Consider the following 25242-nt stretch of genomic DNA (forward strand, 5'->3'; position numbering starts at 1 on the left):
GGTTGTATTCAAGATTCACTTCCTGTTCTTGTTTATCATTGGAAAGTTGTACCTTATGAAAGATTTTAGATTCAGATCATTGTATTATTCTAAGAAAAGAATTTCAGCATACTAACCATGTCTGTGGTTACATAGCAAAATACACAACACATAAAAATAATCTTGAACCTCAAAGAACTGGGACTAGAGGTCCTATTTGACCCAGCTACTCCCCTGCTGGGTATCTTCCCCAAAGAATTAAAAGAATCATACCACAGCGATACGTGTGCACCCATGTTTATAGCGGCACAGTTTGTAATAGCTAAAGCTTGGAAACAGCCCAAATGCCAATCAACTGGAAACTGGAGAAAGAACATGTGGGTTTTTTATAAAATGGAGTACTACTCAGCCATAAAGAACGAGAAACTAGAGACATTTATAGCTAAATGGATGCACATTGAGGCCATCCTCTTAAGTGAAATAAATAGGACACACGTGTATGAATACCGAATAGTTTCTCTGATGTGAGAAACTGAAAGTGTAAATAAGGATTAATATGATTAAAATGAATAATTGATAATTTGAAATAGGAAGAAAAGGCCCAAAGGGGTAAGGGAGGTGGGAGGGGAAGGGGAAAGGAAAGAAGGGAAAGGAAAAATTATGAGAAAATGAAAAAATGGAAACAAAGTCTTTGTAGATAGGGAAGGGAGTACAGGGAATGGGGAAAAAATAAGAACCAAAATACATCATGTACAGGTACAAGCATCCAATGATAAATGTAAATGTATCGTATACCTAAAATGTACCAATAAAAGAATTTAAGCAAAAAAAAAATCTCGTACCTATCTTGGGATTGAGGTTTTTTGCTATGTTGCATGTTGAGTTCTGAACAATCTAGGTGCTTCTGTTACCTGAGAGCACACATGGCTGCTTGGGCTGGATTGTCAGTTGAAGTAACTGAATGAACCTCACTGATTGAGCAGAAAGGGAACTTGTTAATAAAGTAGCTCAGAAAACATTTGGCTGGGCAGACAAGCAATTCTGGGTGTCACCAAGCTAGAATCAACACTTGCAGTTTTCCTGTCCCCTAAAATTAATTTCTGTTTACTCAATATTTAGTAGTGACTGACAGGACATATACTGAGGTTCTGAGGTCTGCCTGATCTGTCACTTCCAGCTGTCATCCCAGTGTCCAGAACAGGGCCTGCCTCGCTTTTTAGACACTGAATAAATATTTGTTGTATGAATAATCAGACCAAAGATGTTTGTCTCCATGTTTGACAGCATGGAGAATAAATGTGGAGTAATATTATGAAATATTAAGATTATTCCATTTGGAGACTTTTCAGTGGCAGAGTTTACCGTTTCTGCTCAGAAATCCTGATAGATATTAAACAGCCATTTTGAACCCAGAGCCTTTTCTGTGTGTCCCTGATGTAAATGAGTCTCTCACAGAGGGCAGATGCTGTTACTGCTGTGTTCTCCGTGGGAAAGCACAGATCCTGAGGACTCACCAAGGCACTGGGTGATGGCTGCTTAAGTGGCACGTCTGAGAGGAAATTTGTGCACATTCCTCTCTAGGCAACATGCCTAATGCTGCTTTCTTTTTCAGGTAGAAAAATCTAGTTAGTGGTTATCTATTCACTGGACTGGAAAGTAATTTCAGTATGTCAACTTGTCAAACTGAGGTTTGCTATGTGTATTTTAACTTTACCTTTATACAGATATTTGTAAAAGCATATATTCATATCCAAACTCCCACCATTCAGCCAGTACCTTTATTTAATTTACATTTAATTTAATTTAGTGAATGGAAGAAGCTCCTAAATACTGCCACTTATGTTTTATCCTTAAAAATTTTTTTTGAATAGCGCAGGCTTTTTAAAAAGCTGTAAAAGTAGGACAAAGAGCTCCCTTATGCATTATACCTGAATGCCTCAATTACTAGCATTTGCACATAATTTTTTTCTGCATTAGTTGAGAGCAAGTTGTAGATATAATGTCCCTTTACTCTTGAGCACATCAGTATGTTTTCATTCATCTTTGGCAGTTTGTCCAAATAATGTCCTTTATAGCACAAAGGAAAAGGAAAACCCTGGCCTGTGGGCCAGTCTAGTTTACATGTCGCCTTTAGTCATGTATCCCGTTTCCTCTTTAATCTGAATATTCCTCAGTCTGTTTGTCACGATCTTGATATTTTTGAAGAGGATAAGCCAGTTACTTGGCAGAAAATGGCATTTACTTTAATGCTGTGGTAGTGTTAAAGTTTTTGAAGGTAAACCAATAATAAATTAAGTTGTAATTTCCATATTTCTCTTGGTATAACATTTTAATGTATTTTATTATGAAAATATTTATACACAAACAGAGAGAATAATAAAATCCATGTTATTACCTAGATTCAAAAATTAATATTTTTGCCATCCTTCCTTCTTGTGTTCCTCAGCATTTGTAGTTGAAGTATTTTGAAGCAGTTTCCAGATATCATAATATTTTATTCCATATTTCAGTAAGCTCTTAAAATGACATTTCTTAAGTAACCATAATATTTATTTATAATTCCAGGATACTATGTACTAGTAAAAGTATATTCAAATTTCTTGTAGTACAGTGATGGCGAACCTTTTAGAGACAGAGTGCCCAAACAGCAACCCAAAACCCTCTTATTTATCGCAAAGTGCTAAAACTGCAATTAAACTTGAATAGTGAGGTTTTATTTAGAAAAAACAACTGTTATCCGATGCTCAGCTGTTGCTGCTGCTGCTGTGACTTGGCTCATCTGCCGCCAGGGAGGGCTCTGTGTGCCAGCTTTGGCACGCATGCTGTAGGTTCACCACCACCGTTCTGGTACCTTGGGGATTCTTTTGCATTTGGTTTTGTATTTGTTTGCAGTGGCTCCTAAGCTGCTCCTCACCTCTGATGCTCCCTCCTCCTTTTGCTACAGTATTTTCATACTTTATTAAAATGAGAAAGACCAAGACACAAGATTGGCTTGCTCAGTATCTGCCCTGAGATCCTCCTTGTGGACCTCCCCGTAAAGCAGAGGTTGGAACTCAGAGTGCTCTGATGCTTACCCCCACTCCCATCTATGGTTCTGCCCATGGTCTGTGCACCCTCAGTCAGAAGAATTTATGTGGCCCAGGAGATCAGCGTGAGCAGAGCCGGGAGCACAGGCGATGCTTGTTTTGCTGGAGGGCCCTCCAGACTCAGCTGTGCAGTGATTCTGGACCTCACTTACAGCTGGGACTGATTTCTGCGCCCGGTGAGGGATGGCAGAGGAGGCAGTTCTCTTGTTGGACCAATTTTTGTGTGCCACTCCAGGAGTCTCTTCCTGGAGGCACAGAGGATCCACTCTTCAGGTCCTTTCAGAAATTTTCTGAATCCCTAATTCTGTGTACAGAATCTTTCTCTACCCAAAGCAGCTTGAGCAGTTTCTGTTATCTGTATCTGGATTCTGACTGCCATGACTGGTAATCAAAAGGAAATAACCTTTACATTTCACTTCACATGTGTTTATACAAAGCAGTGTACCCAGATCTGAAACATAGCAATTTGAACTGGGACATGGCTTTTCACTGGGCCTCTGTGTCAGGAGATGAAGTTTCTCAAAGAGCTCTGTGTGTGTGCGTGCGTGTGTGTTTATAAAATGCTGCTGATGTTTTCATGTGGATTTCTGATATAACCTGTTCTTTGTTGTGATTGTGTCACACCCAGCCACCTCTTACTAGGACTTCTTGAAGGTCTGTTGCAACTCCCCCGCCTTGTGAGGCCACTGTGTGTGCAGTTCTTACAGATTGGGCTGTCACAGTTAACTGATTTGAGACAGACTACTAGCCTGTCTCCCTCTCTAAATTCTTTCTAATCTCCCTGAATTTCTACTTCCACCTCTGTTGTAATGAGAGTGTGTGGGAATGTGTTCAAGGCTGCACTCATCATGTTTTAAAAGTTATTATGGAAAATATCAAGCATACACAAATGCAGAAAGAGTAGTACAGTGACTGCCTTCTTAGCATTTGGTTCATCATACAAACTTCCAATCTGACAATCCCTAAATATGATACTTTACCCCATTTTTCTTTTCACGTCTTTCTGAATTCTGCATGGCCCAGTCCTGCTGTACCCCTCACCCCTGTGCCTGCCTCAGGTGTCCCAGGCTCTCGCTGGATCCCTCCAGAGACCCGAGTGCATGGGACAGAACAGTCATATAACAGTGTTTTACATGGAGCCTGGAAAAGAAACAAGGACTGCTTGGATTTCTTATCACAGTGTCAGATGTGTGGCTTTCATGTCTTCTTCACAGCTATTGGTCAAGCAAAACTAGTAACATTTAACTTTTCCTTTGCCTTTGCTCCATTGATGGAAAAAAATAAAGGCAATAACACATGAAATGTCCCTGGCAATTGCTTTTTTTGCTGTTTTGAATTATAATACATGATAGTCCAGTGTGCGATAATACAGTCTGCATGTATTTTTTTTAACCCTAATACAGGCAGTGACCCTAATGTTTTCACCATGTTTAAAAAAATCAGATGTTTCACTGAAGGACTTAAGAAGAAGATTGCTGAACTGCTTCCCCCAACCAATAAGAACACATCAGAATGTTGCTTTTTTGTTTTGTTTTGTTTTGTTTTGGTGCTGGGGATCGACCTGGGGTCCTTACGCTTGTGCAGCAGGTGGTGAAACCACTGAGCTAAACCCCCGGCCCAGAACGTTGCTTTTTTTAGAGGAAGATTCAAAGCTTTTGCAGCCTCCATGTGGTTTCACTCTGACACACTGTTTTCTTCTCAAAACCTGCACGGGAAAAGTCATTCTTACATGATATGGAAACCAGAAATAAATGTTCTCACACTCTGAAAAGATGGAAAAAAGCCAATCAAAAAGTATTTGAGTTCTTGTTTTGGATCAATTGTACTAGGTCCCATGTGGGACAGAAACTAATGTGGCTCCTGCTCGTGAGTGTCTTAAAGCTTAGTTGAGCACACGGACACCTAAAAAGCGTTGTTATCATGGAGAAGCAACACAGTAAGTTGGCAGCAAAGAGAAAGAGAAGATCTGCAGAGTGCTTGAGGAAGATAAACTGTTGGAAACAAAAGTTAGTTGTGTTTTGTGTTTCTCATGTATAGTGCCTTCCTATGCAGTTTCTTCTTTCCAACAAGTACAGTGTTGCAGAGATTTCTATAAGTTTAAATATGCATTATCAGAGATAAATAAGTATAAGTAGTCATGTGTTACTTTCTCTTATGTGGAAGGAAGTGGAAAAGCATGTGGCACACCTCTTACACTGTCAGCAGAAAATAAAAACGAATCCTGACATGGCATTCCAGTTTCCAATTTAGCATGTTTTCTATGATAATCTTTTGCTGCCTAACAAATTATGGCATGCAATAATATAAACCTCATATCTGCTAGACTTTACTAATATAAAACATACAGTATCCTCAGCTAATTTGTGATGACTTGTAGTCAGTATGTTTTCCATATCTGTGTTGAAGGGGCTCTGCTCAGGGCTACCCAGAGTAGAATGCTGTAAAAGTCAATGTCTCTACCCCATCGGAGTCTATTTAGTTGAAGGATACAAGAAAATGCAGGTGAAACAGCATAGGCTACGTGAAGGCTGGCAGAGCCTACATACTATCTAACAATTGTTTCACTGCCAAGAAAACTGAGGTCTAAAAAGACTGAAAGATTGATGGAGTGGGATGGAGCTGGTTGGGTTTCAGGTCTCTAGGCTAGCATGGTATTTTCTTCTTTTTGTGTGTGTGAGATAATACATCTCCAAGTTCAAGCTATGGGTGCAGCTATAAAGGGCAGATGAAATGAAGGAAGAAAAATGGGTGGCTTTAAGTCATCAAAGAATTAAAGGAGATCCCGGAAGGAAGCTCCCCCACCGCCATCCCAGGCTCCTAGGGCAGTGAAGCTCAGCCAGTCCCAACACCTGGAAGGAAGCTCCCCGCCTCCATTCCAGGCTCCTAGGGCAGAGAAGCTGAGCTGGTCCCAGCATCCGGAAGGAAGCTCCCCCACCGCCATCCCAAGCTCCTGGGGCAGAGAAGGTGAGCCAGAAGCACACACACCCCTCCCCCCTTGGAAATGAGAAGACACATAAACAAGCCTCAAAAACAGACTTCCAGATCACCTACAGCAACCCCAAAGGGAAACGAGATGGAACACTCTGATTCTCAACCACCTGGACTCTCTGAACTGGCAACAAAAGAGGATCTGAGAAAAATGAAATCAGAAATAATTACTCAGATAACAGCAAAGATTTTGCTCATGGTTCAAGACATGATTAATAAATCTAGAGAGGACACATAAAAAAAATAGAGGATCTGAGGAACATGATGGAATCTCAACATAGGAAACAAATGGAATCCATAAAACAGATACAAACAGATTTCCAAGAGATTAAAAACTCCATCGAAAGTCTGCGCAGCAGAATGAACCAGTATGAGGATAGAATTTCACATATAGAAGATAAGACTGCAATTAGTGACCAGGAAAAGAAAAATTGCTTTAAAATTGTAAGGGAACATGAGAAATCAATCCAGCAGCTGCTAGACGATGCAAAGAAGAATAACATAAGACTGACTGGAGTCAATGAAGAAAGAGGAGAGAGTGCAGATGACATAAAAAAACTCTTCACAGAAGTGATGGCAGAAAGCTTCCCAAGGAGGGGGAAAGAACTTGACATACAGATAAGTGAGGCATATAGGACTCCAGCTAGCCTTGATCAAAAAAATCTACACATATGCATAAAATAGTTAGGATTCCAGAAACCCAACAGAAGAACAAAATTCTACAAGCAGTGAGAGAAAAGAAACCAATCACATACAAAGGAAAGCCCATCAGAATCACAGCAGACTTCTCAATGCAAACCCTCAAGGCAAGAAGAACTTGGAGTGACATATTCCAAGCCCTAAAGGAAAACAGCCTCCAACCCAGATTGATGTACCCTGCAAAACTATCTTTCAAAATTGATGGAGAAATAAGATACTTTGATGATAAAGAGCACCTCAGGAACTTCATGAATACCAAACCGACACGCCAAAATAGTTCAGACAATACCCTAGGAAAAGACAATGAGGATCACAACCCTAGGAAACCCAGCAGAATGAATCCATTGGGCATGACAAATTAAACACAAAGGGGGAGAATCCAACAAAAAGAAAAAGTCGTGACAAGGCTTTTAAAACTTTTGACTTCCTCTCCCTAATGAGTGTATAATTCAGTCTTGTTATTGTAGTGATTAGTATTTTTCTGATTCTAGAGTTGCACACCATTCCTTGTGCTATACTGGCTATTTAACATCTTCTTATGTCTGCATTTTAAATGGGTTGTCTATTAATGAGCTCTAAGAATTCTTTATATATTCTGCTCATAGGTTATATGCATTGTAAATATGGTCTGTTTAAGGACTACTTTTCATTTTAATGATGTCATTTAAAGTTCTAAATTTTGATGGAATCTCATTTATCAATTTTTTTCTTTTATACATCATGTTTTTTGTATTCTAGGTGGTTCTTGCCTACTCTGAATTCATAAAAATTTTCCCTTATAATTTCTTCTTAAAGTTTTATACTTTTAGGCTTTCTTATTTAGGCTCATAGATCCCTTCAAGTTATTTTCATGTATGGAAAAAAAGGGTTGAGGTTAATTTTTTATATATGGATACCAGGTGTTCTAGTGCCATTTGCTGAAGACACTATCTCTTCCTCGGCTCTTGAATCAAGTTTATAGTCTATAAAATGCTAATGTTAAATAATCTTTCAAAACTCAGTGGACCATGTATGTGTGGTTCTATTTCTAGGTTCTCTGTTTTATTCCAATGATCTATATGTCTTTCCTTACACCAACACTGCCTTAATTACTGTAGCTTTTAAAAGAAGTCTTAAAATTGGGTGCTAAACGTCTTCCAACACTTTTTGTTTTTGCTTTTGTTTTTGGCTTTTCTGGGTCCTTTGTATTCCTACATAACTTTTAAATTTCAATATCCAGTTCTTCATTTATAGCAAGTATATATAGACCTGAATTTTTATATATACCTTGTGTTTTCTAATCCTGCTGAATTCAAGTACAAGTTCTAGGGGTTCCTAGAGATTTCTCAGTATTTTCTCTGTAGATGATCATTTCATTTACATGTAAAGATTTTGCTTCTGCCGTGCCAATCCTATCCTAGTTGTGTCATTTTTTTGCCAGACTATTTTGGTGGGGCCTAGGTTTCAAAGTTTAATGGACAGATAAAGAGTAAGCATATCTGCCCTTGTTCCCCACCTTAAGGAGAAAGCATTGTATCTTCTCCATTCACATAAGGTGTTCTCGCTGGAAGTATGGAGTACATGTCTTTAATCTGTTGAGAAGTTTCTATTTTACTTCTACTCTGCTGATAGCTTTTACCATGAACAGCTGTAGAATTTAGTCCAATACTTTTTCTCCAACTAGTGACAGGATCATAGGGCTTTTTCCTTTCCTCTGTTAAAATGATGACTTTTGGGGGTGGATCTTCCAATGCTGAACCAACACTGCCATCCCTATAAAAAAACCACTTTCTACATCCTGCCAGATATGACTTCCAATAGTTTGTTTTGTTAAACAAATTTCTATCTATGTTCATACTTTTTTCTTCTATTATCTTTATCCAGTTTTAGGATTAGCACAATGTTGAGTTCCTAAAATGAGGGGAGAAGTGTTCCTTCTTTTTTCTGCTTTAATTGTTTGATATAATTTATCAGTTAAAATGTTTATGAGGCTGCTGTTGTCATATAGGTAGGTTTTCAAGCAAGGAGTATACTTTCTTTAATAGGTGCTATTCAAATTTTATATTTCCTCCAGAGTTAGTTTCATTAATTTGTCCTCCAAGGTACTTCTTAGAAGTTGTCAAATTTATTTCAAAAAATATTTTTTGTAATATGCTTTCTACATCCTTTTAAATTCTGTAAAATCTGTGGTAATGTCTCCTAGATGTTAATATTGTAATTTTAAAAATGTATAACTGATATTATGTAACAGGAAGACAAGGTCTAAAAGAGCAAGGGAATCGGGAGGGGTAGGGGAAAGGAAAAAAGGGAAAGGAAAAAATATGAGAAGAGGAAAAAAATGGAAACTAGGTTTTTGCAAATAGGGAAGTGTGGAGGGGGTGAAGGGAGGGCAAGGGAAGGGGAAAAAAAATAAGAACCAAGAGACTCATGTAATGGTAAAAGATCCCAATGATGAGTGTAACTGTATTGTATACCTAAAATGTACCAATAAAGTTAATGGGGGAAAAAAAAGGAAAAAAGAATTAAAGGAGAAATATAGTTTGGAGTGAGCCACAAACAGTAGGGGCAGGAAGCAGAATAATCCAACCAGTGAGGACCAGATGTGGACACTATTCTTGGGAGAGAACAAACCCAACCTGACTGATTGGAAAGGCGCATACTGGCCAGTGTAGAGAAAGTAGGTTTGAAGGACTTGAAAGTGCGGGAGAGGAACTTGGATTTGATGTGGTAGACCGTGAGGAACTCCTCTCAGTCCTTGAGCATGAAATGACCCAATGAAAGTGGGATTAAGAGAACAATTTGTTCAGCAGGAGAATTGGATGGTGTTTGCATTTTTCTTTTTTTATATCCCTGTGCGTTGGTTTGTTTCCAAGTAGTCAAGCTCTATATTAATCAGAATAACCTAGGTTATGTGGTAGCCATAAATGCAGCCTGAATCCCAGTGGCTCTGAGTTCATACATGTGTTTCTAGTTTGTGCTCCTTGTCCAACACAGGTAGATGGGGCCTCAGGTGGTTCTGGTCTTCCTTATTCAAGGACTCAGCCTAGCAAAGCTGCCACCATCGAGAAGATTACTGCTCCCTGTGTCTGGGACACCCCTCACTGTCCTTTTATACTTCAGCCTGGAAGTAACATGCCCCCCTCAACTTGTTGGCCAGAAGTAGTCACACCCAGGCAGGCATGTAATTCTACTTGTTTAAGAGCGAAAATGTAGTGATTGAGAGTACAGACCCCAGAGCTGGAGCCGGACTGCCAGAGTTTGATGAGCTTCACAGAACTGTTGTGAAGCTTAAATGAACTTATCTGTGTAGAGTGCTTACAGCGCCACGCTGTATAGTTGGTAGCAAGTATTATGGTCATTAATTATTAAAGTGCTGGCTTTCTGGACAGCATCCTAAAGGAAGGCAAGGTTTCTAACTAATTGAGGGACCCAGAGGGGAGGAGGTGGTAGTAGTTTACATATGTGAAGGCCAACTTCTGGACTAGGATGATGATATTGGGCAAAGAAAAGATGAACAGGAAAGAGTGTCAGAGGAGAAAACCCCAGCAAGGATTTGCTTACAGACTAACTCCTGTGGGGGCGGGGGAAGAAGAGGAGGAGGAGGAAAAGGAGCAGGTGTAGTGAGAACGATGGTGAAGTCTGCAGAGAAGTTAGGAGGCCCTGTGAGGAAGGGAGCTGAGGTTCAGCTGTGGTGATGAGGAGGGCCCAAGGCCCAGGAGGCCACAGGTAGCAGAGGCATGGGGCCAGGCAAGCAGAGGGAACTAGCTGGCCCTGGTGAGCGTGTGTCAACAAGAGGTGGCATGGGGCTGCTTGGGGTCAGGCTGCTGACTAGGCCAGGAGGTTCTGGCTTAAATCTCACCTCCAGGCACCCTGTGGCCTTGGTGTCTGGTTTCCTCATCAACACGGTGGGGATCATGAAAATCCAACTATTTAGGCCATGCTTAAGCAAGATAACACCTGTACCTACAGTGCTTGGAAAATGGCCTGTAGTACAGGATGAATACTGTTCATCCTTATCTCATTAAGGCTTGGCACACATAGAAATGTGGGGTTTTCTTCTGAGTAACAGGCTTTCCCGAGTGTGAGGGAAGACCTCCGTCAGCAGTGGTTCTGGTGAGTACTTTGTCATCCTCCCTAAGTTCAGAGAATGGCCTTGACCCACATCACTCTAATCCAGGCCTTTCGTTTCTCATCCTTCATCTGATAGCTAACAAGCAAGTGTTTTTAAGCTTTTCAGAGAGTAACAAGTTATAGTGAGCTGAAAAGGAACCAAAATAGATCATTTCTGAGGGCTAATTTCAGAGCAGTGCTTCCCCTTTCAAATTTGCATGCTACCTTTTACTGACAGGAGCTTCTTGAAATAAAATTATTTCCAAGCCAAACATTTCTGTATGTAGTTTAAATTGTAGGGTCTTCTGGGGCACATATTTGGATAACTGTCTTCAGGAACATATACACTCTAGCATTTATGGAATTTCTTTTCATTGAGAAATAACTTCATAGGTATTTCAGTAGGGCTTTAGAATATTGCTAGGAGTGGTTCAGAAATGTGCTCTTCAGTTAAATGACTGTTGGAGAACTTTCCATGGGCCAGGCGCTGGACCAGGTTCTGTGTACGAGACAGACAAGGTCCTCATCTTCCTGGGGCTCACAGCCTCACCCAGATTATATTCTCCCAATTACTGATTTATTGGTCCTATTTAAGGGTTGTATAGTCATCTGGTGTAAAATGACACCATTCAGCCTTCTCATGCAATTCGGGTGTGTCTTTATGGCTAGGATACCAAGTTAGGACTGCTTTGCTGATACTCCCTCCAATTGACCAGCTGCCTTTTCTGGACTTAGTGGAGGTGGCCCTATATGTTCATCTTGTTCCCAGAGCTGTGGAAATGAAGACATTACATAGTATGTGGTTAGTCTCATAATATCTATCTGCTTTCTCAGATGAGTTGTTCTAGCTCACAGATATTTCTTAAACTTGTTAATATATCTCTTGATTCATGTTGAAAATCTTATAGGATTGTGATTTTCAAACAGTGTGTTGGTACAGGTCACCTTTTTGTTCTGTAACCGGGTACAAGAGTCATCTGGCGCTGCCCCTGTGCTCCAGGTTTACCTACTGGTGGGAGGAATAGACCAGAAGTAAAAGTGAAGCCCAGGGCCACCAGTAGGCAGTGAGGGCCTCTGAAAGGAGAGCTGATGGCTGAATTTGACTGGATGAGAGACTTTAAAAAAGCAATTAAGATACTGGTTTAGAGTTTACCTTTTTGTCAATATGCTACCTCCTGGTGATTAGATAGAATCTAATATAATACAAGTGATAAACAGATTTGTGGTAAGGTGGAGGGAGAGGATGGTAAACTTAACAGGTAAAAGGATATGCAATTGATTCCTTTATAAACTGCCACAGGAATTTACTTTTTTGTTTGAAGGATCCTCAGAATTAGCCCCATTAGCACCCTGTCACTTACCTTGAGGCAACTTCCTGGCTCACAGGGGGTCATAGTACTAGTTTACTCTAGAGAGGCTCTGAAAGTAAGGAAACTTTGTTTCCGGTTTTCCTTTCATAGCCCTCACCATGCTTCTGTTTAGAGATTTGACTCAAAGGACTACCTGAGTGCACTTGCACAAACTGTAGCGTTTGCCCTTCCTCCCTTCCTTCCTTCCTTCCTTCCAGTTCACTTGGTACATCCCATAGGGGGAGTAAAGGAAAGGTGCACAGATGCTGACTTCCATCGTGTAGTCTCACCTGCTTCCTTCCGTAAGGTGTTACAAATGCCAGGGTCTGACTTCACCAGAGGCCAAAGGCCAGGAGGGTCTCTGTGAAATTTAATGCAGTGCCTATCTGAACTGTGCTCAGTGAAGTGTTGCATCAGCTGCTAAGATTCATTTCCTTGCTGGGTAAAAAATTAGCAAGATAAGAATTTAAATATTTCCAGGGCCTAAATTTTTAAATACAAATTTAAAGTATGACTCATGATTCAGCATTTTATTTTTTTTATCTTCGGTCACCAAAATCGGTTTCATGGCCAGCAGAGATGCTGCATCGGGGAAACTCGGGGGCTGAGTAAGACATTTGAGCTGGCAGACAGATTGACTGTGCTTAGAAGAGTCACACTGCTTTCTCATGTCCGGGTATTCGTTTGAGCAAGTGTGTAACATTGGGAAGAATCCTGAGAGGTCTTAATTTATAGTTTTGCATTTTGCTTCCTGTCTTATTTAGGCAAGTAACATCTGTGTCTTCTGCTGCTCAGTTCCCCACCCCCACCCAGCCCTTTCTCATAACCCAAACCACAGAAATACAGACACAGGGTTCTAGCAACCTAGGAATAAAAAAGAAGTGATCCTTTAGAGACTCAGGAAAACTAACCGTACATGCATATTTTTTTACTCCCAAGAAGAATTTGACAAGTAGAGTTCCTAGTGAATACCGCCAGATAAAGTCCTGGTCCTGCTCCTGAGCTGTGGCCTTTAAATACTAGGCTGGCTGGGGGGCGGGGGGGACTTGATGTTTTCATTGCTTCAGTCATAATATTTACAGTGTCATTATCAAAATCGCTCTTGCTAATTATATTTCCCCGTAACTTGTGCTAATGTTAACAGTAAACACTGAGGGACCTACTCATAACTTTGTGGCATCCTACTCTTTATTCTAAACGTGTTCAGTGAAACAGTTGTGAATCAGAACAAAATACAACAAAACAAAATGTTATTGAGTAAAATCTAAGGTAGAAAGAATAGTAGATTTAAGAAATACATTATCAAAAATTCTGTACAATATTAACATTTTTACACTGGCAATATACAGTCTAATCAGTCTTTTCTCCTTTGCCAGACTATTGGCAGGAAATTGGCAGTAATGATTGAGTTCTTTTAACACAAACCTTTCCTTTTATATTGAGTGATTAAGACAGCTTCCTAGCTAGACATGGCAGCACATCACTGTAATCCCAGCCCTTGGGGAGACTGAGGCAGGAGGATCACTAACCTGAGTGACTTAGCAAGACTCTGTCTCAAAATTTAAAAAATAAAAATAAAAAAGGAGTGGATGTAGCTCAGTGCAAGGCCCTGGGTTCAGTCACCAGTACCACAAAAAAGTAAGTAAAAAAAGACAGCTTCCCTGTTGATATATTACTTATGAATTAGAACTTGCTTTATGTTCTCTTGAGTTGATGTATCAGTCAGTTTACTTTCACACTGACCATCAGAAATAGCGCCCAGTGAAAAGAATTGAAAGGAATCCCAGTTGGAACTTGAATGATCATTTGCCTCAGAAGCCCTGCAGAGTTGGTTGTCTAGTTCACATTAAGTCCAAGATAGTCCTTTTTACTTTCCATTTGAAGTCTTGGAGTGTATCATCATCTGGGACTCTGTCATCTCACGTGAGTTTTCTTCAGGGGCGGACCTCACAGCACTGGAAATCGATATGCTGACTTGACGTTTCAGCATCTTCATGACCTTCCGCTTGTACCCTTTACATGCAAAGAAATATATAAAAGGGTCCATGCAGCAGTTAAAGTTCATCAAGCATACTGTGAAGTGCAGAGAAATCTGGAATGAATGTTTTTGACTGCATTCTAGGACATCATGAAAATGAAGCTTCTTAATCATGTGTTGAATAATTGCAACATGGTAAGGTGTGAAGCAGAGAACAAATACAACAATAATAAAAATAATTGTGTTTAGAGCCTTTTTGTTTACACCAGATTTCTCACTTAGAGGGTTTTGTTTGGCAGTTCTAAAGAGTTTGCAACAGATCTGAGAATAGCAGATGAGAATGATGACGAGCGGAAACACATATCCTATGAAACACGCACCAAGCAGAATCCAGGGGAGTGAGTCTATGTCTTCAAAATTTGGATATTCCATGCACGTAGTCCTTTCCACCTCCTTCTTAGACATGGGGTTGATGAGTAGTGGGAGTGTTTGAGCAAACACTAGGACCCAGACAAATATGCAAACACCTTTTGCATATTCAACTCTTTTCATCTTGTTGTAGCGTAGGGGATGCACCACAGCAAAGAAGCGGTCAATGCTTAGGCAGGTCATGAAGTTCACACCTGCATACGTGTTGATGTAGAACACAAGCGCGGTCATCCGGCACAAGGCGTCGCCCATTCTCCAGTCAAAGCCCAGCGCATAGTAGGCTATCCGTGTAGGCAAAGCCGTGGTAAAAAGGATGTCAGAAATCACCAAGTTTGTTGAATAAAGGGTGGTAGAGTTGATTTTTTTCCTATTTTGAACAATGACAACCAAGGCCAACAAGTTTCCCACCAGCCCAATGATGAAGACGAGACTGTAATGAAGAGGCATCAATATCCTGGCAGTGGTGTGGTGTGTGTAAAGGTCACAGCCATTTCCCTGAGGGGTCGTAGAGGGTGTAGTAAAATTGTTGGCCATTTCAGGATTCACTGGTGGTGGTCAGAGTCTCTAGAAAAAAAGCAAGAAGTGTCTATTAATTTTTTTTTTTTTTTTAGTACCAGGGACCTTGTGCTTATGAGGCAAGAAGCGGCACCACTGAGCCAAATCCCCAGCAGGGTCTATTAATTTAAAATGTATTTAACCCCAACCAATAGAATCAGTCATTTGTATATCTAGTTTTAAAATTTTCAGTATTTACATTGTTTTAAAAAAATCTTTGATGTATTATGTGGTTTTATATATATATATATATGATAACATGAAGAGGAAATAAAATTTATTTTTTACTGTTATAATTGGTGGCTTTGGTAAAACTCTGGCAAAGGAAATTGAGCCCTCTAAATAGGGCAAATGCATTTTTGTGACAAGAGGGAATGCACTAGATTTTTAGACAGAAATTCCCCTTCCTTTTTCTGAACCACTGTCTGGTTAAGAATAAAATCAGGTTAGAGCACCCCACATTTTAGACAGGCATTAAGCTATGCTTTTAAATTGAATTTCAGTTGGACTTTTTTTTCCCCAAATGTGTATCACTGCCAGGAAATGAAATCAGTCACACATTTATATAGTGAAATATGAACTTACCACGGTGATCTGATTTGTGTTAACCTAAAAAGTATGAGAAATGAGCTTAGGCCTTGTTAGGAACTGAAAGTTAGGTTTTCTTTTAAAAAAAAGAGAAAGAAGAAGACTGTGACAACCACAACCAAAATTTCAAAAAGAGTAAGAAAGAAGAGAGAAAAACACTCAAGTACTTCATGGGGAAATTTTTAAAGTAATTTTTAACTAGATCACCCCGCAAGTATCCTGTGGACACTGGAGTACACTTTGAATGTAGTAGCAAGCATCACATAGGTGGTGTTTTGTGTCTTGCTTTATTTACTCCATATCCTTATGTCATTGTAATCTATATTTTTATGTCTAGATTTTATGCAGACATTTGATAGAATTCTACAGTATTCCAAAGTGTTAATGCACAATAGTGCTATTCCCTTGCAGTATATTTGGATTATTTCCAATTCTTATTACAGATAATGTTCATAGAAATTTCAGGTGCTAAATTGAAAACTTTTCCTACCCTGATTGAAAGCACTGACTACAAGTCTAATTCTCTGCCTGCTATATTAAATGAACTGGGTCTCTGCCAACTTCATTCTAACAGTTAAAGCGGGCGAACTCACAGGCACCGAGGGTCGCCTGAGCGTAGCTCCAGGTGCAAGTGTGTGCTGCACCCAGCATTGATAGGCAGATCCTTTTATTTTATTTTTTTGGTACCAGAGATCGAACTTGGGTCCTTGCGCTTGCACAGCAGGCGGCAAAACCACTGAGCTAAATCCCCAGCCCGGCAGATCCTTATAGAATACAAATATGATCTACAAGAAAGAGAACAATGGAAATAGAACATTTTCTTTTCCAAGACCAGACCAGAATCAGACTAGAGTGTGGGTGGAGGAGGATGGTAAGTGGGAAACACAGAATAAGTGGTAGAAATCCCAAAGAATTAATTTAAACTTGTCTAATAAAAGAAATTATCAGTTTGAATTTTTTAAAAGTCCAACTGTATGCTGCTTAGAAGAGAATATAATTCAAAGGATTAAATAAAGGGTGGAAATAAAAGCATGGGAAAACATACTGGGCAAATCCCAACCAATGCAAAGGTAGACTAGTGATTTTAATATCAGAAAACATGTAGAATTCAAGGCAAATTCAATATCAGTAGAATAAAGAGGATCACTATAAGAGTAATGTTCACAGAGGGATGCAGCTCAGTGGCACCACACCTAACTGGCAAGCACAAGGTCCTGAGTTTGATCCTTGGTACCAGGGAAAAAAGAAAAAATATTCACAGAGAATATAATATGAAATATATATACATATACCAGCAAAATCTGACATAATTTAAAGAAGAAATTGGTAAATCCACAATTATAATGGGAGCTCTTACGCATTTCAGTTAGAATATGGTAGATTAAAAAAAGAGTCAAGATTTTGAAGATTTACCCAACATGATTAAAAAGCTAATAGAATTTGCACCAAAGCTGCATAGGCATGTCTGAAACTCGACCATGCTCTAGATCTTCAGAGGCATCTCAAAACTTTCAGGAAATTGTTGAACAAATCACATTGTCTGACTGCAGTGCAAATAAATTAGAAAACAACAATAAAAAGGTAAAAGATAAGTTTGAAAACTAAAATGTATGTTCCTATGGAACTTTTGGGTTAAGGAAGAATCCTCTATGGGAATTTTGAAATCCTTGGAACTAAATGACAAAAATAAACTGCCCAAACTGTGTGATGCAGCTAAAGAATTAATCTGGGAGAAGACAGTGCCTTGAATGCATTTATTAAGATTGAAACTGAGTAAGTTGAGTATACAGCCCAAGAAGCTGGAAAAGAGCCGAGTCTGTCCAAAGAAAATAATAAAAGCAATTGCTGAAGTTCGTGAAATAGAAAACAAAGCAAGGAACAAACAGTAAATATGAACCTTATATTTTGTGCAGAATAAAATGAAGTGATTCTTAAACAGAAGTCATGGGAATGGCATTGTGGAATAGAAGTGGGGAAAAAACTGTCTATTTATTTGCAGAAGGCTTCCTGTGAGAGACGGCTGTTCAGTCACCAAGACTGGCCCCAAGAGAAAATAAAGAGTCCAGGCAAAGGTGCAGCTGAGGAGCAGGCATCAAGAACTTCTATTAATTTCCTAATATCTGAGAAAATGGATTTTACTAAAAATCTCAACTAAGAAAAGCAGATTCATAGGAAATGACTTTAAAATAAGTTGCAGGGAAAACCCTCAGTGTGGATGGAGAATCCCCCATATGAATAATTCTGATTGCAGAGATTGGGAGAGGTACAGAAATGTGGAACTCTGAGGAGGAGGTGCCATAATCTGACAGCTTGTCAGTGACATCTGATGCTTCCCGAGTGAACTGTAGCATTGGTAGAGCCAGAAATGACAGGGGTTTCAGAGCAGTGTAAGTTCAGCAACATTTAACACCATGTTCATTATAAAAGTGAGTTTGCAAACAATCCAGTCACCTTTCAGTAGGAGATTTGTTACATATTTTATGGTATAGCAATACAGTGGGATACATACAGAACTGGCAATATAGAAGCCTACTTCTTGACAGGGAGTTATGTTAAGGAAAACAAATATGTAACATACTGCCTTTTTTCATGGTGGTACTGGGGATTGCAAGCAGGGTCTTCTCACTGAGCTATATCCCAGCCTTGTTTTGTTTGTTTGTTTAATGAGACAGGGTCTTGGTGAATTGTCTATGATGGGCTCAGACTTGCAGTTCTTCCTCAGCCTTCCAGAATGTTGGGTTTATACAGTTACATGCTACTTTTGCCAGTGAAAACAAATACACACCACACATAGAGAAGGGTGTTTGTGTGGCATTACATATGTCAGAGCACAGTGTTGTACAAGTAACTTGAAGGCTTTATCCATATAATCTACATTTTTAACACTGAACATGAATATAGATAAGTAGGTAAATGATATTTTTTAATGTAAGTCATGCCCTGTAGGATCTCACAGCAACCTGCAAGCTCAGGGTTGATTGCTGCTTTCCAAGTGAACAGCCCGGGGTCCTACATGCTGAATCCTCTGTGATGCTCATCTAGTCCTTTGCAGGAGAGGCTGCTTCATGCTGCCCGTGAAGAACTGAGAGTTTGTGGTTTCAAAATCCAGACAGCTTGGTCACAACGGGGCGACTCTTCCTAGGAGAAGGGATCCACTCCAGGAAGCACCTCCCCGAGAGGAAGACTGTCCAGGGCCCTCCCACTGAACACTGCCGAACCAGAGCTGGCCAAAGAAAGCACACACAGGACGTGGACAGCAAATGGGATCACTCAGCAATGGTGTTAGGTAAAGAAGACTGGAGGAGAGGCTGAAATAAGTTCTTTTTAGATATTTAGTAACCTTGCCAGGGTTGACTCCACAGGGTCAGTTTAGTTCTTATTTCCTGTGTTATTAATACAGTACTCCAATTCTAGCCAGTATTGTCCCCAAATTGAGGGGAAATCCTTTCATGCCCTTGACAGTTACCTACTCTCTCAACAAATCCCAATCTATTATAATCTTCCCTCAGAGATATTACTTTATACCTTCCTTTAATCATTTTAGGGTCTATTTTCCTGACAGTTGAATTAGCTCTGTTCTTTATTTAGCAAATACAGCTTTTAGGATGTCCGGTGCTACATCCTAGGAGTACAGAAATGACACCTTTCACATGAGGGGTCTGGGATTGAAGGATGCATATACAAGTCTGATAATGTGCTCTTAGCCTAGGGAGGAGCTGGGTCAGTACACTGCGTCCCTGACTTACAAACATTTGAGTTACGAACTTTCAGAGGTGTGCTGTGTAACACTTACTTTGTTGGCTTATGAACGAATCTGACTTAAGAACAATTCTCCCTTGTTGTGCTCAGTCTTTGCTTTCTAGTATGCCTCTAGTAACTTTTGGATTGTAAATTCCCCTTTTAATCATTTTTGAGGTTTAACTTTATGTGTACTCTGGAATATATTTTCAGTCGCTTACATTTTATTGTTAGGCAGCAGCTTTGGACATGTTGTTTAGGATGCATATATGTTCATGTATATCTGAGTTAAGATTGAAAGTATCATAACTTGTCATGGCTCTGCCTAGGGAAAATCCCACACAAATGTTTGTGCTGAATCTTGTTTCCTTAGAAGACTAACATCTGAGGAATTATAGTTTCTCATAATACTGTTTGTGAAAAGCTGTGCTTGGTCCCTACATTATCCTTCGAGCTGCACACCATGAGGGCCAGGAGCCAAGATGGTGGCCTCTTCCCTGAGGATACAGGTAGTACCTGGGTTATAGGAAAGGTGGGTCGTCTTTCACACAGGTGAGCTGAGGACCAGGGCCTGGGTGGCCTCCAGAATGCCTGCTCTACCTGAAAATGAATGGCCTGGAAGCCACCTGCACCATTGTCTTACTCTGTTGATAAGCAAAGAAGACAGTCCTCATTTTGTCTCTCTAATGGGATATTTCATCCTTTTAACATTCCTGTTATCCTGACCTGTAAAACAGTCAGTTCCTTTCTCAGCAGAATACCTTCCAAAGTCTTTTCACTTATATTTCTTTTTTTTTTTAATTCCAGGCCAATCATTTAATAAATATGTGATACACATTCAAATCTAGATCAGCCAGATGTCAAAGTCAGCATATCTCCAATTGAATACATGACATCGAATCGATAAGCAATACATTTTACATATGTTCACTTATTTTTCTGGAAGTGGGCCTGTACGCATTTTTCTGTAGAAGTTACTTCATGGCTAATAGAGTTACTAACATTTCTTGAGATATTATCGTCTCTTAGTTTGCATAACCAGACATGTTAACATGAACTCACAGGTTTTTTTCTACCCACAAAAGGGAAAAAATAAAAGGTCCCCCAAATCTCATTTAGTAGTACTTAAAGAAGTTGTCTAAGTTCTAGCATGGTTTGTGCTCTGGAAATAATGTACTCTGGGAACTAACTTGAAGGCATTTGTGATTTTTTAAAGAATATATATGCCTATTACTATCCTAATTTACTTGGTTGGATAATTAAAGTGTTTTATTAGGTTTTATTCATGATAGAAACAAAACAAAACCTTCACCATATTGAAATATTTAGTTCATGCTAGGATAATAGCTTTGGGTTTTTGCTTAAAGATTCCTAAACCATCACTATTACTCTAAAATTTATTTTAATAATCATCAAACCTTAAATGAAAGGGGGCTGAGCCAGGCAAGGTGGCATGTGCCTGTAATCTCAGCACTCTGCGAGGCTGAGGCAGTAGGATTGCAAATTCAAGCCGAGCCTGGGCAGTTTAGTGACTTAAACTCTATCTCAAATAAGAAAGGGCAGAGACCCTTTGCCGGGGCAGCATGCTGTCTGATAGTACATGTGTGCTTCAGCATTTCCCTATGAGCCTGTGAGGCGGACTGTACGATATTCATTTGTTATCTGCAGCTGACTGATAATGGATATTCAGTAAATACGACCAGCTAAACACCCAAATCCCAGCTCTCCTAATTCTCTCTTCAATTCCCTTGAGGAAGGGCAATGACTCCTACAATTCAGTACAAGGCTGTGTCCTGGGCCCTGCCCTGGCTGCCACACATGAAGTCACTCACTGAAGCCTCAGATTTTACCAGTTTATTTATAGATGGTGAAACTGAGGCACAGAGCACTAAAGACACAGCTAGCTGTTCAGTGTCAGGATTCAAACCCAGGCCATTTGGCTCCAATAATCACATTTTGTCCAAGAATCACACTTTGTCCCTAGATCTGATATTATGGCTGGAAAATAAGTAAAATAAGAAGATATCTCAAAACTTTAATACATACCAACTCATTCGTCTGAACAAGAGAGAGGAGGCGGGCTGGGGATTTAGCTCAGTGGTTTCGCCACCTGCTGCACAAGCGCAAGGACCCAAGTTCCATTCCCGGTACCAAAAAAAAAAAAAAACCATGAAAAACTGACAGGGGCCAGGGATTTAGCTCAGTGGTTTTGCTGCCTGCTGCGCAAGCGCAAGGACCCGAGTTCCATCCCTGGTACCAAAAAGAGAGAGAGAGAGAGAGAGAGAGAGAGAGAGGAGAGTGAGGAGGGGTTGGAGGGGAGGGAGATATGTGGATTCAAGTGAAGGACTTCATTAAATTGTAGCATATTTTGAAGTAGGTAAGGATTTTATAAATTACTTTAGATTTTCTTTTTAGCAGTAGTTTTAGACTGGAATTTCGTCAAAAGAAGATGGTGAATACCTGAATAGCTTTTATGCTACTGTTTTATTTTTATTCTGCTTTTTAGTTATTTGCAGATATTAAAAAAAAATTATATATATACCAGGGATTGAACTCAGGACCTTGCACTTGTGAGGCAGGCGGCGAAACCACTGAGCTAAATCCCTGGCTCTAAAAATATATTTTTTATTCTTTTCTTCATGCTTCCAAAATACCACAAGAATCTCTGACCCCCGTAGTTTTCAGGGGATTTTCATATGCCTGCCTCATCTTGTGTAGAATTCTTGGGAAGCTGATAGACTCGGGTATACTACACATCCTCAGTGCCTGGCACCCTCCAGGGGGCCTCAAACACGACAGCAAACGGTCTCCCTGGTGAACTCTTAGGTGCTGGGCTCCCTTTTAGATGGGCGCGCTAAGGGTGACTTTGTCTGACACATTTTTATCTCGCAAACCTACCTGCAATAGATATCTAGTAAATGCCTGTAGTTTAGTTTAGTACACACATGAGAGTCATAGAGTGACCTGAGATAGTGTTTATTCCATTGAATGACTGGTCACGGTGCTAATAAACTCTAGGAAGCCAACGTATGAAAGGAATTCTCACTGCAGTCACCCACACGACACGTGACAATGAGAGTGAGATTGCTTTGTGGAGCCGTAGGCTCTTACAGTTTTAGGTTCAAAAGTACAATTAACAAAACATTCTCTGAAATACTAGAAAGCACAGGAAGATGTTTATAAACACACTTAGACTCAGAGTCCTTATGTAAAAAATTCCATAAAATAAAGACCTTCAAATAAATTTGAGAAAAAGATGGCAGGGCAAGGAAACTTTGCCTGTTGAATTTATCCTTTGGTAGTTTCATGAGCAGAGGCAGGGAGAAAAATTGTAGACAGAATGTTCATATTACTACGAAAGTCATTGTTAGAAAGACTTGACAGAAATGTTCTTCATTTTCCAAATGAAGCAACCAAAGCCAGAGATGTTAAGATAACGTGCATGAGGCCACACAGCTTGCAAATAATGGAGCCCAGGTCTGAGCCTGATTCCAGAGGCCCTGCTCTTAACATTATTTTGCATTCAGAGTGACACCAAAAAATTGGAGACCTTACCAAAAACACACACAAAAAACCAACACCCATCTTTAGAGGAAGCCTCTTCACAGCTTATATTTTACCAAGCGTTTGTCACCACATTCTCAACCTGAATGGAAATACTGGCAAATCACGACATCATGTAATTTATGCTTTTGTGATTTTTTTTTAAGGCAAGAATTTGTAGAAAAAATATGGTAGCATGTTTAGCCTTTCTGATCATCAAATAAATACCAAACAACCGAGGTCTTATTTTTTTGCTCATCTAATAATTTATCTTCAGAATTAAAATATCCGAGAGAAGGAAAGCTCAGACTGTTACTCTTTACTGGTAGGAGGGTAAATTGATACAATATTTTAGTAAACAAAAAAAATACTGTTTTATGTCCAAAGCTTTCGAAAATATACCCTTTGCTCTACAAATTTTATTTGTGAGATTCTGTCCAGAAAAATAATCTTAAATACAGAAAAGACTTAGTACACAGATAGGTAAAAGAATGGTCACATAGGAAAATGTGATGAATTTTATTTTAAACTGTGCTTTATATCATATAAAAAACACATTCAAATGCAGAACACTTCATTTTAAATAGCCTTGTTTCTTTCCATTCATATTAAATTATCCTGAAATATTGGCTTCACAATTTTTTGTCATTGTGAGTCCACATCAAAGTACACAACGTCAGCCCTATGTTGGGGCAATATTTCTGGCATCACCCATTCATTGCTTTCACCTTGTTTCATAACAGCTAATTAGAACTGCCAGCAAGCAGAGAATCTACACTGCATTGATAACATAATTTTTCTTAGAAGTGTTTATAGCTACTTTCTAAATTGATCCGTTTACCTTAAAACCTAAGACTTAAAAGTTTTCCCCAAAAGAATCTGTTGTCAAAGCACAGATTCTAGTACTTACATAGCAGCAGCTTGTCCCAGTCTCTGAGCAGCAGTTAGTATTTGCCCTAACTGAAGTCAGTGCAGCTTGGCATGTTGCTTTAAGAGACACTGTGCAGACACCCTTTTATGGTGTTGCCTTTTTTCCTGTCACCCTGTGACTGACTGAGCATAGTAGTGATCGGTTAGCCTCACATATTCGTGAGGCTACTTTAAAAAAAAAATAGGAAGTGAAATTTTTTCTGATACCAATTTTTTAAAAAACTATCCAAAAGCCCCTTGGAATTTATGAACTGTTGATATCTATGGAACTTTATAAAATTTTGCGTGGATTTAAGTAGTATAAAAAAATCTTTAAAGCAATAAAGCTTTAAGGAAAAAAAGAATCATAGCCTCTGATGATTTTATATTGATATCCTGTGTAAGCATGTAGGTTTTTTAATGTTTTAAAGAAAAAAATGTCAACTTTGACGATGCCATCTGCCTGGAAACTTGGTATCAGGAACAATTTACCCAGTGTGCATCTTATCATCAGCTCATGACAAAGAGGTTTCTGTGGTGAGTGGAGGTAACACTCTTATTGGTATATAGACTTTGAGGGGCCGGCTGACCCTCTGCATGGCTCCCAGGAGATGTGAATGGTGAGGCGAGTTGAAGAGGTAGGTGCCTTAGAGAGAAGGAGCAGGGGCAGGATGAGGGAACGAGACCTCCATTGGCCGCCCTGCTCTGCTCACCTTGCCTAGGTGTCAGTTTCATCCAACAGTGTCACAGGGCTGTCAGATGCAATTTATTTGTAGGCTTAATTACTAGAGATACTGTGCTCTGAAGAGGTGCTGCTTTATCTGCCCATTCACAGTCAGTGCTGGGGGCTGCATTTTATTAAGATTGTGCCTGGCTGGTGAGGGCCCTGAGGCCATAGTCAGGAGGAACAGTAAGGAGACTGTTAGGCACATTTGGAAACTATCTCACAGAAGAGGGTTTGGATTGTTTCTGTCTCTGTTCCCAGCTCCAGAGAACTGGAGAGCCAGTAAGAGAAAGTTATCGGAGATCACTTTCAGATCAGAAAACGAAAGTCATTCCTAAAAGTCAGAGTAATTTTTTTAATGGAACATGCTATTTCTTCTTTAGACGTTGGTATAAACCAGACAGTGATGTTGAATGATGCTAGGAAATTGGATCATTTGGTAGGAATTCGTATGACCAAAGCTATATGACATCAGACTCCCTTTTGCTCCTGGATTCTATAAAAATGGTCACATGGCTTTAGTTTCTCAGTGATGTTAAGTTCTTCTAAGCTCAGAAGCACTGAAGATCTGTGGAAGAACATTTTTAA

At 39.7% G+C, this 25242-nt stretch overlaps 2 protein-coding genes across 3 annotated transcripts in view; one reads left to right on the forward strand and one right to left on the reverse strand.

Moving 5' to 3' along the window:
- The window catches only part of Ubac2 (UBA domain containing 2), a 166390-nt gene that overhangs the window by 75044 nt on the left and 66104 nt on the right, over positions 1-25242 (forward strand). The gene's annotated exons all lie outside the window — the stretch shown is intronic.
- Positions 12699-24079, reverse strand: LOC106010585 (G protein-coupled receptor 183). Of its 2 annotated transcripts, none has more exons than XM_013077325.3 (2): positions 23932-24079; positions 12699-15161 (listed from the first exon to the last, which is right to left on the reverse strand). In XM_013077325.3, the coding sequence occupies exon 2, from the start codon at positions 15129-15131 to the stop codon at positions 14058-14060; it is 1074 nt and encodes a 357-aa protein (XP_012932779.1). In that variant the 5' UTR covers positions 15132-15161; positions 23932-24079; the 3' UTR covers positions 12699-14057. The 2 variants fall into 2 exon arrangements, with proteins under 2 accessions (XP_012932779.1, XP_087049199.1); XM_087193073.1 differs by lacking the exon at positions 23932-24079 and adding an exon at positions 21525-23916.

Source organism: Heterocephalus glaber, unplaced genomic scaffold (genome assembly GCF_053883595.1).
Source record: "Heterocephalus glaber isolate CG9 unplaced genomic scaffold, H.glaber_assembly_v1.0 deba00001579, whole genome shotgun sequence".
NCBI classification, from domain to species: Eukaryota; Metazoa; Chordata; class Mammalia; order Rodentia; family Bathyergidae; genus Heterocephalus; species Heterocephalus glaber.

Bases quoted from the DNA above. Each gene is read 5' to 3' on its own strand.
- LOC106010585 (XM_013077325.3), bottom strand. From the start codon at position 15,131: ATGGCCAACAATTTTACTACACCCTCTACGACCCCTCAGGGAAATGGC.